The 22,053-nt window shown below is 36.0% G+C and overlaps 1 protein-coding gene across 2 annotated transcripts in view; it reads left to right on the top strand.

Annotated features, from left to right (window-relative positions):
- PIK3C3 (phosphatidylinositol 3-kinase catalytic subunit type 3) overlaps positions 1–21,621 on the top strand; it is a 144,115-nt gene extending 122,494 nt beyond the window's left edge. Inside the window, exons 23-25 of one of the 2 annotated variants that reach the window (XM_049900023.1) lie at positions 5,264–5,354; positions 12,450–12,575; positions 21,142–21,621. In XM_049900023.1, coding sequence (XP_049755980.1) covers positions 5,264–5,354; positions 12,450–12,575; positions 21,142–21,156 — 232 coding nt within the window. In that variant the 3' untranslated portion in view covers positions 21,157–21,621. The remainder of the gene's footprint in view (positions 1–5,263; positions 5,355–12,449; positions 12,576–21,141) is intronic. The other variant, XM_049900022.1, reaches the window with a different exon arrangement.
- Positions 21,622–22,053: the final 432 nt, after the last annotated feature.

Consider the following 22,053-nt stretch of genomic DNA (forward strand, 5'->3'; position numbering starts at 1 on the left):
TAGATGGAACCATGATGATCTCAGTGAGGAGGCAGGCAAGATGATATGAAATGATAGCTTGAGAAATGTCAAAGGCTCTATCTTATTGAAAGTCAAAGGAAAACAGTTTGCTTTATAAACTGTCATTGATAATGGATTAGTAGCAATTCAGCAGAATGAGCAAACAGACAAGTTATTAATGGGAGCCAAAGTTAGACTTTCTTCACTACAAAGAAGAATCGCAAGGGGATTAATCTAAATAATCTGCTAAATCTTCATGAAAAGTGCTTTATTTATTTATTTATTTATTTTTAATTCAGTGTACTTGACTTAACGTAAGCTGAGCCCTAATATCTTGATCAACAGTTATTTTTTAATATTGTGTTTTCAAGTATGGTTCCATTAGTAAAAAACTGCCCTTAAAAGAATTAACCTGGTATTCAGAAGCTTGTTTGGAACAAAGGCTATTTGAGCCTTTTATTACTGAGGCTTGTAGATACGACCAGTCACCTTCTTTTCTGGTTTTTGTTGATTGCTGATAACTTCTTCAACAAGAAACCATTAAATAGCATAGGACCACATAAGCAGTGCAGTCCCTTTTGAACTGAGTTAAGTTACAATTATGCAGATGGAGGACACATTTTATGGAGTTTCAGTTTTCATGTAATAAAATATATTACCATTAATTTTATTAATACATATCACACCAGTAATTAATTTTTTAACAATAACTCATGACAACAGTAGTAATGTTAAAAAAAATTGTAAACCTTAAATATTCAAGGAAAACATAACTCTTTGTTTAACCCATGTTTATGCCAAGTACCTTGATAGACAGTGGTGATACAAAGATGGCCAAAATTTTTAGGTAGAAGCCTCCAGTACAGAAAATAGGAATGCATTTAACTAGATCAAGGGAGGTTCTTACAGTTTCTTAGAGGTCGTTTGCCTAGTGACTTTCATGAATTTGTTGATCACACCTTTCATCATTAATGACATTGTTTTCCCCTCAAGATAGTACAATTATTGAATAATTTCTCAGGATTCCATTTTAATCTTTGTTATATGTAAAATGACGAGACTGTAAGACGAAGAGGTCTCTCAAACATTGTAAGAACCTCATTCGATGTTCCCATTTTCAGTATTGAAGGCTTTTATGAAAACTTCAGGCCATGTTTATATGACCAGTGTGCAGTATGGTGCTTGGCATGATCATGGGTTAAAAGAAATATTTTTCTTTGAACAATGTATTCAACCTGCTCTTTTTAAAAAATTCAAAATATTAACATCCCTCCTTACATCTTTGTTTAGATTTAATTTAGCATATTTTCCTCACTATCATTTTTCTTTTACTTCTATACTTTTTTTCTAGGTACTGTTTTTTGATAATGGTTTTTAAAGATTTCTAGTAATCATTAAATCTGTTTTTCTGGGTAGGGTATTGAATGGACTACCATATTTGATACATACTTTGTATTTTGGTTGACTTGTTCTGTCTTGAATGGAAAACACAACGTAATGACTAGAGGCAAAATAACGAGTAAGCACGGTATGCACTGACTTACAGTAAGGAAGGTACACACGGGCTTAATTGTGCTTACTTATTAGTAATCCGTCCCTGGTAAAGGCAACGGATGTAAACAATGGTTAAGGTAGTGACAAATTACCCACATATTTGGATGTTTTATTTATTTACAGTCCATTATCATTTGCCATTACAATAGAGGCATCCCTTGTTGGTTAAATTTAAACCAGCAGATAATCCAGAAAGCATTAATATTTGCCTTTAAGAAAAACCACAAAGGCAAAAGTTGTAGCATAGATTCTGGCTACCCATTAGAATCATCTAGCGAACTTTTTTTAACAAAACTACTCATATGGGCCCATCGGATTCAATTTGTCTGGTATTGGTCCAGGCATTGATAGTTTAAGAAGGTCCCAGGTGAATCTGATGGGAAGCTAGGTTTGAGAACCTCTCATATATCCTTTCAAAACTGAGCCTTGTATTTCCCTCCTTATAATACCTTGTAGCAGATTCCTAATATTGCCCCATAGCAAGATTGGGAAGGACTGTATAATCAACAAAGCAGAGTATGAATAATTCAGGGCTATTTGAAAGAGCATCTTTTTTCCATAAGACATAATATGTAACAGCTGCCTATACCCTACTGACAACACATTCTTTGCAGCCCTCTCAAGTGGATCCTACATACCACAGAGCTTGGAGAAGGGCTTGGTGCCCTTCTTGCTCCCTGTGGACACTTCCAAATTATTGCCTTCTTAAACAAGAAGAAGTTACATAAACATGTGCAACTCCATTAAAGATCATACCGTCAGATATAGTATGCACTGCTGACCAGCATCTGCCTACCTCCCTGTAACTTTTTATTCATTGAAAACTTTCATTGTCTTCCTTTTTATGAGTACTGTTGAGGTTACCATCCACAGGAACGATCCAGCCATGCCCTCGCCTCTCAGGCTCTTGTTCTCCTCGTCTAGAACCAACTATAGCCACACCCTGGAGCCCTGGTGGTACAGTGTTTTAAGAGCTCGGCTGCTAACCGAAAGGTCAGCAGTTCGAATCCACCAGTCACTCCTTGGAAACCCAGTGGTGCAGCTCCGCTTAGACCTATAGGGTCGCTATGAGTCAGAATCAGTTCGACCGCACCGGGTTTGTTTTTGTTTTTTGGTTTTGGTAGCCAGTCCCTATTACCTATACTAGTAATTCATCCCCTCCACAATCTCAATTCCAAGCTTCCCACTCTCTGACCAATGCCTCTTGTACTTCCAGCTCTTTTTTAGATGTGGTTTCATTCCTACAAATCTTCATTCTCATAATATTTCCAATCGCATCACTCTATCACCACACATAATCTACCTCATATTCTTTAATCCTTTTCCCACTGAGTTTTATAGTCCAAAACTGTAATCACTTTTTTTTTTTTTTTTGCCTCTCAACTCTCTCCGTAAACATTTTCATCCAGTCCTATAGCCTCACCAGCCGAAATTCCAGCTCTTCTCAGAACTGTCATCATCTTGTCTCATGCCTACAGTGCAATAGCTGTATATTACTGAAGGAAATCCTAGAATTGTGGTGTTGTCTTCCTTTAAGTCTGTGGCTCTCAACCAGGGACTATCGCACACTCTGTCCTCCCCCAGGGCACACTGGGCAATGTCTGGAAATGTTTTTGATCACAACTGGGTGAGTGCTACTGGCATCTAGTGGGTAAAGTCCAGGGATACTGGTAACCATTGCACTGCTGCCCTATTTCTCCACCTTCCTTCATAACAAAACCACTTCGAAAAGTTCTGTTCCCACTGTCTACTTAATTGCCTTCTTTAGTAAGGCTTGCATTCTTATTCTGCTATTGAAACTGATTTTGTCAAGAATAAACAGTTAACTTTACCAAATCCAGTGGTCACTTTTGCACAGTTGACCACTCCCTTGTTCCTGAAAGCCTGTCTTAGATTTCCTTTTGCCTTATTGCCTACTCCTATCTTTGCTGATTTCTCCCCTTCTCAGTCTAACCTCTAAATATTGGACTGTGTACAGGCCCCATTATGGTTACAAAGGGTTTAGGCTTGAATCTTTTCTTTTTCCCCCTAAACTCTCTCTTCAAACATTTTCATTCAGTTCTATGACTTTAAGTAGGATCCATGTGTGATGGTTTGGGATTAATCCGATCAGCCCTGATCTCTCCTCTGAGTTAGTCTAACTGGCTGTGTTATATCTCTACTAAGAATCTAATAGGCATCTCAATAAATCCAAAATGGAATTCTTCATTTCCTGCTTGAAATCCTGTTCCTCCTTCATTATTCAGTCTTTCCTATTTTGGTGCATAACACTAGTGCACTGTTACTTAATCTAAATCCTTGGTGACACTCAATTTTCCTACCCTTTTCCCCTGCTCCCATTGAAACCGTTAGCAAATGTCACTCATTCCATCTCCAAAGTACATCTTGATAGTCTCCATATTGCTTCTTCTCCACTGGATTTCTATGAAATGGTTTCCCTACCTCCATTAATATTCCTTACGAGATGGTCAGTGTGAGCCTTTAAAACTACGTATACTTGAACTCCATTAAAACTTTGCCCCAGGTGATGGTCCAAATACAGTGTCCTAGAATTTGACCATTTTATACTGAGCCCTCCTTTTCAAGAAAGTAGGGTAGAGACGACAAGAAAAGGAGCAGGGATCTTTTTCCCTCTGCTTTTAAAGTAAGAGCATTAAATATTTTAAATAGTTTTTAAGTAACAGGTACTGCTCTTTATACTGTAGATAGATAGATAGATGGCTGGGATAAAGATTCTGTATCAACTAAACCCTCACCTTCATTCCCTGGAGAAGACTGTGTAAGGCACGGTGTTAACCCTTTTACTGAGCCCGGCTAAAAACCATGTTGCCTAAAACCAGAGCTTCCTTTACTCATATCTGTCTTCCTTTACTCACATCCATCTCCTTCACCACTCCAGTGCTAAGAAGGGGCCACCCAGATCATAGCTGCCCAAGAGGAGAGTGCTCTGGAGTAGGGGTGACGTGTCCTAGTGTAGACCTACCTATACCTTTCCTCACAAGGCTGCAATTAGGAAAATGAGCATCTGGACCACTAACATTCTGTCTCTTTGTTTGCAGAAAGAAGGAGAGTCTAGGTATAAACCTTTAGTTTAAAAGGGCAGCATATTCCAAAAATATCATTATTTAAGTATCTTGTCCATTTTAAATTCAGTAGAGTACTAGCTATTTTCTTCTCTATCTAGGATTGTTTATACCCAGGCCAGTCATTGTAGTGACTCTAGTGAAATCATGAGTACTGTAGCATTCTTGGAGAATACTTTTAAGTAATTAGTGGAGTGGCATTATTTCCCTTTCATTCATTTAGTCGAGTCACACTGAGTTAGTCTTACGGTAGCAGATGCTTGTCCTTATCTATAGCAAAGATGGATCTACATTGTTTAGGAAAATACTAGTTAGGGATAAAGTAAATTCTCTTTAGATCACTTCTAAAAGGAATATATTTGCTAAAGAATGAAAAGAGTGCCATTATTAGATGGTTGCTTCAGAAGTTTGCTCTGTGGTGTGGGACCTAGGAATGGTTTAGATGTTTTTTCCAGGCTTGCTTTTCATCGAGACGTCTGATGAATAGTCTCGTGTTCTGTTTTCATTGGTGTGATGGTAATCATCATAAAGATCCACGTACCGTTATTTTTGAATGTTCTTGATTTGAGAAAGAAATGCAAAATTGTAACTCTTTGTTAATTTTTTTCTTTCCCACTCTCCCTTAGGTATTCTAATCTGATTTTGAACTTATTTTCCTTGATGGTAGATGCAAACATTCCAGATATTGCTCTTGAACCAGATAAAACTGTGAAAAAGGTAATTTTTGTATATCCTCAAATACCACAGTATACTTTTCATATCTAAAAGATGTTAGGGTTTCAACAAGCCATTTTCTGTTGTAGTCATGAATCCTAGACTCTTAAGTAATGTAAGTTAAGAAAAATAACTTTTGTGTGGCAGAACCTTAAATGTCATTGGCATGTGCCAGTGTGTCACAGCATTGAGATAATATTCTTGACCAGACTTAACAGAGAGAACGTCATAATTTTTTCACATTCTAGAATACAGCAACTTTCCCAAGTCTTCTGGAGCCAGTTCTGTCCCCTTCTTACTCACAACCACATGATAGGTCACTATTTCTGGAGAGACAGCTTGCTCTTTGTCCTGAAAAGTTTAGTTCATCCTAAACAGTTATTCAGAACTATCTTTACCTTGAGCTCTAGTAGAGATGGGAGGAAGGGCAGCAGATTTGAAGGTTTTTGTCTGAATCAGTTTCTAATTCTTTTTTTTGTTTTTCTATTTGTTAGCTTGTTTGTTTTTGAGGGAGATATAAAGCACTTTATTTACCCAAAGGTAACATTTAAATGATCTTAAATATCAGTGTGGTTATCAATATTATACTTCAAAGAAAGAAAGTGCAGCTTGTTAACTTCTTACAAGGATAAACTTAATTTGAAGGGCAGTTATTAGTCTCAGAGATGCCATTCCTCAGGTGGTTGAAAATTATAATTAGCATCAAAAAGCCCAAATTCTGATATAACTAACTCTGCCCATTATTAGATACTTCTATGAATTGAACATGAATGAGGCTAATCTCTTTTGTTATTTTTTAAGTCTTTGAAAAACAATGGGAGGGATTTTAACTTAAATATTTTTATTGTTTAACCATTTAAGAAAACTACATCCTTATTAGGGTTCCATTTATTCTTTTATGTAGCCAGCACTCTTCCAATTAAAAAAATAAAAAAATTTCTTTCCCCAATAGGAGGAAATGGACTGCTTTTCACACTCTCTTTAGTCATGTCTTATTTTGTGTTTTGTTTTCCTTCACTAAGCTCATCTATCAAGAAGTATAATTGGTTGATAAAAAAAATTTCCTTAGCTGAAATCAGTGGCTGCACCAGATTTCAAAAGTTGTTGTCTTTTTTTGCATCTGCTGAATTCAGGATTAGTTTTGCTCTTTATTTTTAAACCCATTTATCTCTGTCAGACGTTCAGTCTTACTTGACTTCATGCACGTTCACAGGTCATTTATGAAAGCTCTAACAGTATTTGTCAAACTGAATTTTTTCAGTTTCTTCTGTCAGTTGAGCTATGTTGTTCTTATTCTTTATTAGGTCCTTTGTTCTTTCTCTGTTCCTGTTTCAGAAAATCATGATTTTACTGTTTGAGTATAATGTCCTTTTGCTATTACCTATCTTATTATAGTACTATCTTTTAAAAACATGAACCAATTCATTTTTGGGGGGTAAAAAAGAAAAAGAGAAGAAAAGCATGTACATCAGTGACTTTTCTTTTAGACCAGTACTCACTAGCAATTTAGTGTTGTGTCAATTAAGTGAACCTTAAAAAAAGGCATTGCATCATCAGTTCCCCCAAAAGGGTATTTCATAAGAGTTTGCTTTCTGCTATATTTTATCAAGAATATGGAATAATCAAATGAAACAAACTTGACATTAAAGTCATAATAACTGCAAAGTTATGCTGGCATTAGCTAAATTTTTTTTTCATATTGGTTGACTTATTTATGAGAAGTAAAAGTAGACTTATACTTTGATGAAAACAACTATTGGCTTTTCTTGGAAAATTTTTGCTTTGGCTTCATGTATGGAAAGCAGCTAGGAAACAGAGGAGTACACTTGAGGCTTAAGTCTCCAGAGAAGTACAAATTATTCAAATTATTTGAGTCATCCTAAGAAAGTACACAGTATTTCCCTGTCCTCGTTTATTTTAGAGTATGTATAGTTGAAAATTTTTGGAAACCGGTTATTTATGTATATATTTATACACATATGTATATATTTATGTATAGAATGCATAGTGTTTTTGTTAACCAGATATATTTCTTAAAAATACCACTGGCCAAAAATTTGAAATGGGGTTAAAATTTTAAGTACATAATCATCAACCACAGACATCAAATTGAGTGTCTTGTAGTAGCAGGTTAGTGTGCCACTCCAGGCTTGGTGCTATACGAAGCTTGCTGGAAAATGATTTTAATCTTACAAACCTAATTACTTAAAATAGTTACCAGGGTAGTCTTAATGAAATAATACATACTGATAAAATAGCAAAGTGTTTTGGTGCAGGTATCATAACTAAAGCATAGTGGATAGATTAATTGCTAACAGTGAGCAAGTAGATCATATTAGTTTTTTTTTTTTTAAATACATTTTTCTATGGAATATTTAAATAATGAAAAAAAAATAAGACATGACAAAAGCTAGTGTGGTAAGTAGTCCAGGCTCATGTAACAAACATCCATGTAACTATTACCCATATTTATCAAATACTGACATTTTGCCCAGATTAATTTAGATCCTGTTTTATTAATGAATTGAAATGCTATAAATTAGTGTTGAATTGCTCACACCTCCATTCCCCTGTGGGTAAGGGTAATCATTCTTCTGAGGTTTACGTATATGCTTCCCATGCATGTTTTTTAGACTTTATTCATTCACTCAACAATATTTATTGAGTTGTTTACTATACATCTAACGCTGTCCCTGTGATTGGGTTATGGTAATAAAAAATTCTCGGCTCCTGTGGAGCTTACCTTTGTAGTAAAAGAGATGACAAGAAACAAGATAAAGTAATTAAAATATATACTATATTAGATAATGATCAGTTGTATAGAGGAAAAAATAAGAAAAGGAGGGAGATGAGATATTGAGTTAGCAGTGGTATTGGAAATTTTAGATTTGGTGGCCAAGAAAAGACTTCACTGAGAAGGGGGAGTCAGCTCTACATGAATAAATTAAAAGGATATGTTTTATAAATGTAGTATGGGAATAAGATTTCTTAGTCTAATTCTGTAGAATACACTGGTGAATGAAGAAAACTTAAAACATTTGAGATTAAAAAAAAAAACATATATTTGCTAGCAAATTATTAACTGTGTTACTAGGGAGAGGGATGAAAGAAGAAAATCACCTACCTTCAAGGAATTTTAAATCTTCTTAGCTTTTTGGTACATATGAATCTCTATTCGGGGGGGGGGGAGTAAAAGAGAGGGTTTAGGTTTGTTGTTGTGTGCCATTGAGTCGATTTTCAACTCATAACGACCCCATGTGACAGTAGAACTGCCCCATACAATTTTCTAGGCTGTAATCTTAGAAGAAGATAATCTTTAAGGTCTGTCTCCCATGGAGTTGCTGGGTGGGCTTGAACCACCAGCCTTTTGGTTAGCAGCAGAGTTCTTACCTGTTGCGTGACTGGGGCTCCTTGGTTTGAGTTTAGGTGAGTGGTAAAACGTGACCACAGTGTTTTTTCATTCATGTTTTCCTTTAATTTAGCGATTAAAAAAGAAGCCTTTTATAACTGTTCTAACATAAACGTTTGCTCAAAGTAATTTAACTAGATAATACTATTTGGTGTTGAAGAATTAAGTGGATGTGTTTAGCCTCTAAATTGATCTTTAAACTTTAAAACAAACTAGAAAATTATATATTACAAGCAGTAATAAAGATCTGTTCTGGCTGATCTGTAAAGTTAAATTATATTTGGTGCCTAGAAGATCAATAAACACTAAAGCCATGATAACACTGTCATGGTATTTTGGGGCTGTAGTTTTTTTTTTTTTTTTTTAATAGTAGCCATTAAATAGTGATCTTATTATAAGATTATTTAAAGGATTGATTATCTTTTAGGAATAGTTGGATGGTGGTTCAGTTTTTGCTATCTTTTTCATTTTAATTGATCTTTATTTTAAGTGTTGGGTTTTAGTTAAGTAAGGAATTATTATTTTTTTAGTTCTAATGCCCCTCAAGTAATCAAATGAACTTGGCAACAAAATAATATTTAGATTAAAACACTTCCTTTTACTCTGATCTATTAAACTTGTTCTTTTGTTGTAATCACTTTTGGGATTAAATCATTAGGAATGAGAACAAGGAAAAGATGTTTTTCAAATTCTAATGTATTAAGAAAGAAGAATTTAATAGAGAACATTGTTTTTATTACTTTAATGAAAGTCACTATTATTTCAGAGATGCTAAATATTAAATTATTTTAAGGCAAGCCCTTGTTTCTGTTAATGAATGTTAAATTAGTCTCTTATATAAGCTTGTCAGTTTCTCCAAAGAAGTCAGCTGAGATTCTTTCTGACCAGGATTGCACGGAATCTATAGATCAGTTTGGGGAGTATGCCATGCTGATAATGTCACCTCTTCCAATTTATGAACATGAGTTGTTTTCCATTTAGATCTTTTTTAATTTCTTTCAAAATTTTATTGTTTTCATAGTATGCATTTCTTTTGTTAAATTTATTGCTTTTTTTGATGCTATTATAAATGGAATTGTTTACTTAATTTCATTTTTGGATTGTTCCTTGCAAGTGTATAGAAATACAATTAATTTCGGGGTATATTCTTGTATCCTGCAGTCTTGCTGAATTCATTTATTAGTTCTAATATAGGTATTCCCTGGGTTATTGTGAATGAGATCCATTCCTAACTGTGTCTTTAAGCTGAATTTGTAGGTAAGTCAGAACAGGTACATACAGTTCTGGTTTAGCTTTACTTTAGGTACAAGAAAAGGCTCAAAGCCTTTTCAATTAGTTATTAGCCGTATATGCAGCAAGTGGAGATGATTGTGATGAAGAATTTGTTGTGAATGGTTCAGTAGTTTCAAAGTGAGGGCAAGTTTACATAACATTAAAGGGGTAGTATAAGTGGTTCGTAAGTCAGAAACCCTGGCAGCATGGTGGTTAAGAGCTACAGCTGCTAACCAAAAGTTGGCAGTTTGAATCCACCAGATGCTCCTTGGAAACCATATGGGGCAGTTCTACTCTGTCCTATAAGGTCGCTGTGAGTTGAAATTGACTCGACAGCAATGGGTTTGGTTTTTTTTTTTTTGGTAAGTCATAAGTTCAAAACCTGCGTGTAGTTTTTTTAGTGAATTCCTTAGGATTTTGTGTATACATGCTCATGACATCTGTGAATAGAGATAGTTTTCCTGTTTTTTTTTATTTCAGTCTGGATGCCTTTTATTTCTTTATCTTGTCTCATTGCCCTGGCTAAGAACCACCAGTATAATGTTGAACAGAACTGAAAAGAGCAGTCAGGCTTGCCTGGTTCTTGATCTCCGAAGGAAAACATCCTATCTTTTACCATTAAGTATGTTAGCTGTAGGTTTTTCATAGATGTTCTTTATCAGATTAAGGACATTTCCTTGTATTCCCAGTTTATTGATTGTTTTCATCATGAGAGGTTGTTAGATTTTATCAAATGTTTTTAATGCATGTGTTGAGATGGTCATGTGATTTTTGTTTTTTGTTATTCTATTGATATGATTCATTACATTAGTATAGAGGATTAGATTTGGGTATATCCTTACTGATAAGATGTAAGAGGATAGAGTTTGGAGCTGTTGGGAAAGCAGGAAATTAGGGAAGAAGTTTTGGAAAGGGAAAATCACATATAATCAGCATATAAAATTTTCAATCTTCTTATAAAATTTTTCCAAATCCTGGCTGAATATGAAACTCTGCAGACCCCAGGTTTTCAGCAAAACAACAGCAACAACAACAAAAAATACCAGCATTGGAAGCTTAAGGAATTGAGTGGCCATTTTCAGCACAGGGAGTACAGAGTTTGGAGTTTGATTTTAGCCAAGTTAACTGCCTGGTGGAATGAATCTTCATAGAGCATCAGCAAATCCGCACAATTCATAACAGGGATAAAGTGGAAGAAATTGTTAATAATATGTTACAGTTTAAACCTTATATATTTCTGTGCTTCAAAGGCCAGAGTAGCAGGGCCAGGGGTTTGGGGACCATGGTTTCAGGGGACACCTAGGTCAATTGGCATAGTAAAATCTATTAAGAAAACATTCCACATCCCACTTTGGTAAGTGGCATCTGGAGTCTTAAACGCTAGCAAGTGGCCATATAAGATGCATCAATTGGTCTCAAACCACAAAAGAGAATGAAAAACACCAAAGACACAAGGTGATCATGAGCCCAAGAGACAGAAAGGGCCATATAAATCAGAAACTACATCAGCCTGAGACCAGAAGAACTAGATGATACCCGGCTACAACTGATGACTGCCCTGGTAAGGAACACAACAGAAAATCCCTGATACAGCAGGAGAGCAGTGGGATCCAGACCTCAAATTCTCGTAAAAAGACCAGACTTAATGGTTTGACTGAGACTAGAACGAACCTGGAGGTCATGGTTTCCAGACCTTCTGTTAGCCCAAGACTGGAACCATTCCCAAAGTCAACTCTTCAGGCAGGGATTGGACTGGATGATAAGATAGAAAGCAATACTGGTGAGGAGTGAGGTTCTTGGCTCAAGTAGACACATGAGACTATGTGGGCAGTTCCTGTCTGGAGGGAAGATGAGAAGGCAGAGGAGGACAGGAGCTGGCTGAATGGACACAGGGAATAGGGAATATAGGGTGGAGAGAAGGAGTGTGCTGTCTCATTAGGGAGACAGAAACTAGGAGTCCATAGCAAGGTATATATAAATTTTTGTATGAGAGACTGACTTGATTTGTAAACTTTCACTTAAAGCACAAGTAAAAAACAAAACAAAAATCTTACAGAGTTCTGGATTTGAAAAAAAATAAAGCACATCTTTGAGTATTCAAAGAATTTTTTTTTAAATTTGAAGGGCCTGATTGAATTAAATTTTCTGTTTACATAGTTTAGTTTTTTCATTGTTGTTATTGTACTTAAAAATATTTACAACCAACAAGCATAGGGTGTAACGAAAGAGCATGTTAATGAAAACAGTAAACTACAACACTCAAAAGATTGATATTCAACACTTATAAGTTATGAATAATTTTAGGGGGCATAGAAATAGCTACTAATAGAGTATAGTAGTATCTACATCAGTTTGATTCTGTCTCTTCAAAATATGTCTGTTTTCATTAAAAAGACTAACAGACTGCTCTCTTCTAGGTTCAGGACAAATTCCGTCTAGACCTGTCTGACGAAGAGGCAGTGCACTACATGCAGAGTCTGATTGATGAAAGTGTCCACGCTCTGTTTGCTGCCGTGGTAGAACAGATTCACAAGTTTGCCCAGGTAAGTGCTCTGAGGCAGTGAATTTTTATCTCAGCTTCTCCATGTACTATTCCATAGTCGTTCAAGAACCACACTTTGCACCTGCTAACTGGCATCCTTTTGATTTAGTTATCTTTTGGTGGAGCCCTTTTGAGCTCTTGCCAGCCTGCTGAAGTGTACATGTTCCATGTGTTAGTAACTCTAAAACACATACTGCTTAAAATTTCTCAGTAACGACTGACTTGTTGGGGACATCCTGTCCCTTGTAGTCAGTGATGATTATAAATCCTGCTTGAGAGTGATCTTGGTTCTAGCAGAAGCCTTAGCGAGTGAGACTTTAACACTTGCTGGGCTTTGGTAAATGGTAGAGCGCTAACGAAGACTTTAGAAGCTTTCTATGAAATGAAGTCCATGCCACACACTAAAAAGGTATATTTGTAGCTAGGCAAATGAAATTGTGAGCGTTATTTGCAACCCTTTTTTTATTATTATTGGCATGGGCCTTTTCCCATAGAGAAAATAGTGGGTGATGGAAGGAATTGGCAATAGAAATGGGCATCCTTTTAAATTAGACACCAGAGGGAAGATCATTTTATAAGTATTAACTAAAATAGGTGATTATGTTTCTTGAAAAGAAATATTCTGTTTCCTAGGTCCCTAGTCTTCAATTCTCCAGTAAAATTCCAGTAGAAATACTAATCTGGTTAAATGGTTATTAATAATTAAACTTTTGGCTTGCTTATTACAAACTCTTTGGAGCTAGGATTTTTTAAATTTTTAAAAAACGTTTATTGTGGTGAAGTATATGTAGTAAAACATTTCAGCCATTTTTATATGTATAATTCAGGGACATTAACGGCATTCACCGTTTTGTGCAACAATCATCACTGTAGAATAGATTCTTGGTAAGAAAATAATGTAGAAAACCAGGGCTATGGCAACATGAAATTAAGAGTTAAGAACAGCTGTCTGGATGATTCTTGTGTCTTAATCATCAACATTGTCATCATCCTCCTAGACTGGTAACAGTGAAGGGTTAATGTGGCATGGCTATTTATGTAAAGCTTTTTAGATCCTATTTTATCTCCATTTTATAATAGACACAGTAGGACAGCTTCACTTTGTGTTTATTTGAACACTGTACTTCAGAGGGAACCGTCCCATTTTTTATTATCATATAATGTTTGCTGTAACCTTCCAAGGTGACTTTTAGCATTACCCCTCTTTTATAGATGAGGGGACTGACCCATATAAAAAGTTAAGTGCTTCCTAGCTTAGCAAAGTAAGGTTGTTTTCATCCTAAGATATGGACTCGAAAATGCTCACACTATTTTTTACGCTTCCTTCAACATGTTGCCTGTTCCCCATATCATTGTGCAACTGAAACAATATCAAAATAAGAGTAATCAAACAATGTTAAGGAGCCCTGGCGGCATAGTGGTTAAGAGCTTGGCTGCTAACCAAAAGGCCAGCAGCTGGAATCCACCAGCCGTTCCCCGGAAACCCTGTGGGGCAGTTCTACTCTGTCCTGTATTGTCGCTATGAGCCAGAGTCAACTCAAGGGCAGTGGGTATGGATAACGATGTTAAATTTCACTGGAACTTGCTTAGAAAAGGGATGCTAAATAGGGCCTTCCCTTCACATAAGCCTTTTCAAATTGTAAAATTATAGACGCACAGCTGTTTCTTAGCTCGTCTCTGGAGAAGTGTATTTCCCTGTGATGGCTGTCACACTTCCACACATGTATTGCCCAAGGATTTATACTAATAAATCACATGTGCGCTCACATTCTGATGACCAGCACCTGGTTTCATCACGTGCAGCATTTTTTAGGAATTCAGTATTGCTTTATGCTAATTTTAGTCCCTTTCCTATTAGACAATATGGATTGTAGAACCAGGTTTTTTTTTTTTTAATTGGAGCTAGACTGATACTTGTTAACCAAAGTTATAGTAGTTTCAGCATAAAGGAAATTATATTCTAAAAGAAGACTAGAAATTGTCAGCTACAACTATTACATTGAAATGCTGAAAAGGCTCATTTTCTTCCATCATGCAATTCCTTAGGAAGGATAGAGATTAAACACTGCAATATTTGTTGCCTAGCAACACTCACCTATTAGTGGTACAAATTTTCCACTGCAAAACATTTTATTTGGGTCATTGTCTTTGAAACCATACCATCAGAACTCTTCTTCCTGCTGGAATGATCTTTAAAGAGCTTTATAGTCTTGTCTAAGGAGCCCTGGTGGCACAGTGGTTAAGCACTCAGCTGCTAATCAAAAGATGGGCGGTTCAAATCCATGACCGCTTTCCAGGAGAAAGATGTGGCAGTCTGTTTTCATAAAGATTACAGCCTTGGAAACCCTATGGGGTAGTTCTACTGTGTTATACAGGGTCACTGTGAGACAGAATTGACTCGATAGCAACAGGGTATAGTATTGTCTGCACTAGAAAGGTAGAAGTTACTGGTTTGAGTCAGTTACGGCTCTAAAACTAGGTTTTTCAATTGTAGTCTCTCACGCTACAGTCCATTTCCTCCTCGTTTGTACTGTTGCTGCCTCTGTCTTCACTGAGTGATGGTAACAGTGTGGAGTATGGGGTATGGTTCCCATTAGTCTTAATACATATTAAATCTAGCCAACTGAGTCTTGGTAGATTAACTAGGGTTTGAGATGTATTTTTTTCAGACTGAATATAAAAAGAACAGATTGGATTAAAAAGCTTAAGGCCACTCAAGAGACTAGGAACACACCAACCCTATCCATTTAGCAAGAATCCTTACTTGGCTGCTGTGGTGTCTAGCGAGGGAAGAGCACAGGTGCAGGCCGAGTCTCACTAACTACGGGCACATCAGTACCATAGTCCACCTTATGTGTTTTAAAGGAACCGCAAGTCTATACTTGGAGAGGGGGGATAAAAAACAACTAAAAAGGGGGGACAATAATGTAGTTAATTTGCCTGACATCTCCCCCGCAGAGCATATTTTCCCCAGTAGATGTTGAGAGGTGTTCCTTCAAAAGTCTTTGATTGACCAAGTGCCTCCCATAATATGGTATCTTACCACGCTGGATGTGAGTCCAGCAGCGAATAGTCTCGTTTTGTTGTACAGCCTGACCTCTGAGTACAAGTCATCTGTCCTTTGTACTGCTCAACCACAGGTTGTTTTTTTTTTTTTGTATCAGTGCTGGGAAAAAAGCTACCTGTTTTGGGCTTTTTTTTTTTGAGGGGGGGAAAGGGGCTTTTTTGATAGATGCCTCTCTGTTGCCTTCTGAAGGGCTTTTCTTGGGTAATTTTGCCTATTTATATTCCTATTTTGCCTTTATGTGCCAATTTTAGCACTAATCCCTATGTAGGATGTGTTTCCGCTGTAACTGCTCTACTCTCATGTATTTGTGGGAGGGCAACCTTTTAAGGGCAGCTGGTCACCCCCAGGTATTCAGAATTGGGGAGCTAAGACCATTCAAGCCCATCTCTCCCGTTATTTCCCTAGTAAAATATAAACATTACCTGGGTCCAGTGTATATAGAAACACATTTGTATTGTGTTTGTATGTATATTCACATACATACATATGTATATTCACATAGCCTTTGGCAGTCAGAAAATGAGTGTCGTGTTGGCGTTAGCACTTCCATTTTGTTTTAGTTTTTTGAAAGTCACTATTTCCATGAGTCAAAAGAATTTGTTTTTAAGACTTTGTAACAGTAAATGTAATAATAGTAAATGTTCAGAAGTCTTGGTTGTCTAGTGCTGCTGTAACAGAAATACCACAAATGGATGACTTTAACAAAGAGAAAGCGTATCAGCTCCAGGGGATGGCTTTCTCTCTCCGCTGGCCCTGGGGGAAGGTCTTTGTCCTCAGTCTTCCCCTGGTCGAGGAGCTTCTCAGGTGCAGGGACCCCAGGTCCAAAGGACACGCCCTGCTCCTGGTGCTGCTTTCTTGGTGGTGTGAGGTCCCCCCTCTCTGCTAGCTTCTCTTTCCTTTTATCTTTTGAGAGAGAAAAGGTGGTGTAGGCCACACCCCAGGGAAACTCCCTTTACATTGCATGAGGGATGTGACCTGGTAAAGGTGTTACAGTTCCACCCTAACCCTCTTTAACATAAAATTGCAATCACAAAATGGAGGATACATTTTTGGGGGGACATAATTCAAACCATGACATTTAGATATACTTACAGACTCTACTGTATCTAGTTGTAAATGTACCATAACATATATTTGTGAACTTTATATATAAATGTTTGGTCTTATTTAATACATTTAAGGCTAGCACTATTTAAAGGCCATACATCAGCAACACCATTATGGAAACGTAAAATTATCAAGGACAAGAATTTTGTTCACATTTTTCTTTAATAATTTCATTTAAAATCCCTTATGCCTAGATGTAGTATTATTTAGGTCTTGCTTGTAAGTGAATACATCAGTAGAAAAGAAAATCACCTTAATTTTCTAATCAAAACTGACTCTTTTCTAACACATAATTGTCTTTAATAATAGAAATAAAAGAACATAATTTATGAATTTATTATTTCTTGCAAATATTAAGGAGTATGTAGTGTTTAGCTGTGACATAGATACATGAGTTTCTACATGCAAAATAGAACTAACAACGTATTGTATGTTTAAAGCATTACCAGGAACTAAGATATGTAAATGCAATTACAGATTCTTCTTTGAGCATGTTTTGGTTTTTTTAACATTACTTAATTCATACCGTCTTCTCAGTATTTTTCTTTTGGCGACCCACTTTTGCTTCTTATTCTCAGTGCTTTTTCTAACTTCCTTATTTGTACAAATTGACTGTAATACTGAATTCCCCTTTACAACTTGAACACTTTTCCTTTTTCATGTTTCCTCTTACAAGTCAGACTGGAGTAACATGGAATTCCCTCTGGTTTTAAATCTTGGTCTACTTAAGTACTTACTCATAGTTCCCAGGAGGCTGAAAACTGTATAGCCCCAATTACTCTAATAGCCCTGCACAAAGCCAAAAAAGGAGTATTTCCCAGTATAGCTAATACAGAGAGAGTCTCCCTTTATGCTCATTGCCCCTTATTTTGCCACATAAACACATATGACTCTTGTATAAATAGTTAAAAACTATTTAATTCTGTGGCAAAATAGAATTTCTTCAGCTCTAAAACCAAGTATTTTTTAATTTAGTAAATCGTTTTCTAAAGACCCAGATGATTCCCCAACTAGTGGCTTAAATAAGTAAATAACTTAACACCTGTTTATTATACAGACCAATTTTTATTATTTTGTGTCCCAAATCTATTCCTAATTTATTTGAATTAGCCTTAGAAAAATAATAATAACAGAAACAGTGATAATAGCAATAATAAGAACATTTTGAAGAATTAAATGTGCCAGGAATTATGTAATGTGCTCTTTCTGCATCACGTAGGTTAATTCCCACTCTGTGGAGTAAATGTATCATCAGGCCTCTTTTGTAAATGGGAAAACTGAGACTTAGGTAGGTTGAATAACTTCCCCAAGGCCGCAGGGCTGATAGGTGACAAACCTCAGATTCAAACCCAAACCCAAGGTTCTAGAAACAGACCCAAAAATCCACTGCCTTCAGGTTGATACTGACTCACAGTGACCCCATGAGGTTCCCAAGGCAGTAAATCTCTACAGGAACAGACTGCCGCAGCATCTTTCTTCTGTGGAGCTGCTGGTGGTTTTGAGCCAGCGACTTTTCAGTTGGCAGTCATTACTTTATCCACTGTGCCACCAGGGCTTCTTTAGAAGTAGACACTAGTAACTAAACAGTGGTTTTCATAATATACACCTAATGTTGGGTTTATTATACTTGAGTAGATTTTAATACGAAAAACAAGTTTGTTTTTTTAACTTGTGGAATTTTTAAGTGGCTTTTCACTTTTCTGTCCCTAATCTTTCATCTGACCATCCCCCCCCCAAAAAAGGTATTAGCTTTTCAGACAGCCAAGAGATTATGATATATATATATACACACACACACATATATATTATATATATATGTGTATATATATATACACACACACACACATATATATATATTGGAGCCCTGGTGGTACAGTGGTTAAGAGATCGGCTGCTAATCAAAAGGTTAGCAGTTCAAATCCACCAGCCACTCCCTGGAAACCTTATGGGCCAGTTCTCCTCTGTCCTGTAGGGTCGCTGTGAGTTGGAATCAACTTGACAGCAATGGGTTTGGTGTTTTTGGTTTTTATATATATGAAGGTATCACTGGGAACGGTTAATCCTGGGTAAATATGGGATAACATTCATTTTGCACATTGGCCAGTGCCAACTGGTGCACTATAATCAGCACTGCTGTAGAACTACCCATTAAAACCATAATGTTTAAAAAAAAAAAAAATACAGGCAATTGTTACAAGATAAATGTTTTACAGCCTTATGATTAGTTAATTATTGTAATAGCAGCTGTCAATAGAATGCCCCATAATTTTTAGTTAAAATGCACTACAGTTTACTTTTCATCTCTATAAATTTAATTTCCTTATCTTCTCTAAAGAAGATTTTCAAACACTTGCATATATAATCCTTGGTAAAGTTTACTCCTGCTTGCTTCATTAATTGCTCTTAGTAAGATTAGTTGTTATACCAACTATTATTTTCCTGTCCCTCTATTTTATATCAAACTTACAAAAAATTTTTCAGCTGTACAGGGAATTGAATATTTTGGGACTTGCTCTGTGTTCTGCTACAGAGTTGTACTAAATGTTTTTCCTATAGCTGCAGACACTTTGAAGCATTTAGGAAATGAATTAGATACCATCAGTTCAGTAGCAGCATTGTCCTCATATATACAGACATACATATGCACACATGCAGTTTTTAATTGCTTCCAAATTGCTTGGAGGATAATGTTTAGATTTCCTAGTGTGTCAGTGAGGAACCTTAACAAGTTGACTTTAACCTGCATGTCAAATCTTCTACCAGCCCTCCAAAAGAATCTTCTTTGTAGCTCCAATGCTCTTCCCCAACCTCCATGTAATTCTTCACACCGTAAGACATGTTTGTTCTTTGCTTGGAATAAGTTCCCTACCTATTTTCCCAACTTTTGGGTGTGTGTGTGGGCTGGGACTTCTGTATATAAGCATTTTGTCTTCAGGAATTTTGATTTAAGGAAAACCCTAAGGAGCACAAATTGGCTCTGACATGTGAGGTTGCCATGAGTCAAAATCAACTCGATGACAACTGGTTTGGCTTGGTTTTGGGTCTTGGAGATCTTCCATAGAATCTGAACAAGTTCTTGGTATATGGGAGACACCAAATAAATGTATGTGGTTTTATATGAGTGTCAAGGACTGTTGAAGAAATTTGTTTTTACTTTTTCTGATATTGACCTTAATGAAAATATTTAAACTTCTTAAATTATAAATTACATTCTTTTTATTAACATTAATAATCTTACCACGTTCTTTCAAGAATTACCAACTTAAATCGTAACAGATTAAAACCGGTCAGCTTCTTGGGTTCTTTCACATTTTTACATATACACACGTGTGCATGCACACGCAGACTTTCAGCTGAAGTGTTTTTTCCTCACTTTCCCTCTCTGAATAATAATGACAGGACGTTCATAGCAGGAAAGTTTTGTTACACATAAACAGCATCCTAATTCCTCTAAGGTAATGCCAACATATATTTCATTGAACAAAGCACACATGAGATGTGAATAACTCTATGCATATTCACCCATTGAAAATTGTCAAAGTCCTTACTGAGAGAATGGGTGATTGACAACATCTACACATGTTTAAGACAATCATTAACTGATACATCAAAATTAACAGCACGCTCTCAGTTGGACTGAAAGGTAAATTTAAGAGAGAATAATAAAGAGAAGGCAGAGTCACATATATAGCATTATAAGCCTTATGTGAGTTAACTATGAGGGTGTCTTGCACAAAATATGTGCTAAAAATGTTCTTTTCTTTTAACTTGCACTTGGCATGCCATTGTTACTGTTCCAGTTTTACTGTGTTGGTCCCAGAACTCCTCTTCCATGGAACAAATACCTCTCTTGTTCTTACAGAACTTCTTCCTTTGATTCGATTCCCACACCTTTCTGGAATGAACTGGTAGCACTCTGTGGAATAAGCTACAGGTTTTTAGGCTCTCCAAAAAAGGTGTTAGTAAACCCACTATTCAAAATATTGACCATCTAATAACTACAGAAACTAGTGAGATTTTTGCTTTTCTAGGGCTGGATGAGATTTTTCCTGCCATGTAATAATTGGGGCATATTGAACTTAAAATCAGCAAACACCCTCTCCCCCAAAGATTTTTTCATATAAATTGATCTTTAAGCAAAGTCTCAGGAATCCTTTGCAGTCTGATTAATTGCAGTCCTCCTGATGGCATTTAGCAAAGTAATTCATTTTTTAATACAAGTCTTAAAGGATTCAAATTAGCTGAGTGATTTTATTTTTATTAAAGAATTACGTGTTTGTCTCTTTAAAAGCTTTTTTTTTTTTAATTTAAGAACTGTAGATTCTATTGCTTATCTTTATTTTTGAATAGTGAAATTAATTATTTCCTTTTTGTTTCTTTTCAATTTTTATAGTACTGGAGAAAATGAAACTGGGTTTGACCGGTCAAGATGCTTGGCTCAGTATGAAAACTACTTTAGATGGCAACCTGCATATAATGAAGACTTCGGAGTAACAAGCAAGGAAAAGAAGACTTAACCTTGAAGATACTGGATTTCTTAAATGCCACATGTTGCCTGAATTCAGTTTCGTGACAACTGAAGTGTTGTTTCTTAAACATGGACTTGAAGGATTTCTTTTGAAATATTGTATATATTTGTTTTTAAGTGTACACATTGTTAATACGCTAAGAAATGAGATGCTTGTTCCTGGATCATGTATGTATTGTGAGAGTTCGGGAGGAATTTATCTGAAATAGTAAAACATTCTACTCTTTCAACTTAAAATGTCTTTTTTTCCCTCATCTTTTCACATCAGGACAACAGTGATATGACTTCAGATTCATTGTCTCAGTTTGGGGTTTTGTCTGGCACACTCTTGGTCTTCCTCTCCTTCTGTTTGTTTGTTTTTGCCCAAGTTAAAATAGTTAAAGTTTTACATATTACAGAGCTCATTCTTGTAAGTTCAAGAACTACTTTTATTTCAAAAAAGACAGTCATTTCTTCTTACTTGTAAATACTGGCTTTTTGAAAATTACAGTTCTCCGTTCTCCTAGATTATAAGTATATAGAGTAGGATATAAAAATGTATCTTTCTGGGTAACTGTCCAAAAAGTAATATGACAACAGTTTTTAGATTTAAGGTATTTTTACTTCAGATAAGCATACATTTTTTAATTCACAAATTGTAATAAGTCCTTTTCTGATGCAAATTTAATTTTCTAAAGCTTTTGCAGTTGCTCCCTTAGACCTGTTACTGTAACATATGTTTCCGACTTAAGCAAAAAAAATTTTTTTTTAATCTTTTGGGACTAGAAATCTTATCAC

Source organism: Elephas maximus, chromosome 11, assembly GCF_024166365.1.
Source record: "Elephas maximus indicus isolate mEleMax1 chromosome 11, mEleMax1 primary haplotype, whole genome shotgun sequence".
NCBI classification, from domain to species: domain Eukaryota; kingdom Metazoa; phylum Chordata; class Mammalia; order Proboscidea; family Elephantidae; genus Elephas; species Elephas maximus.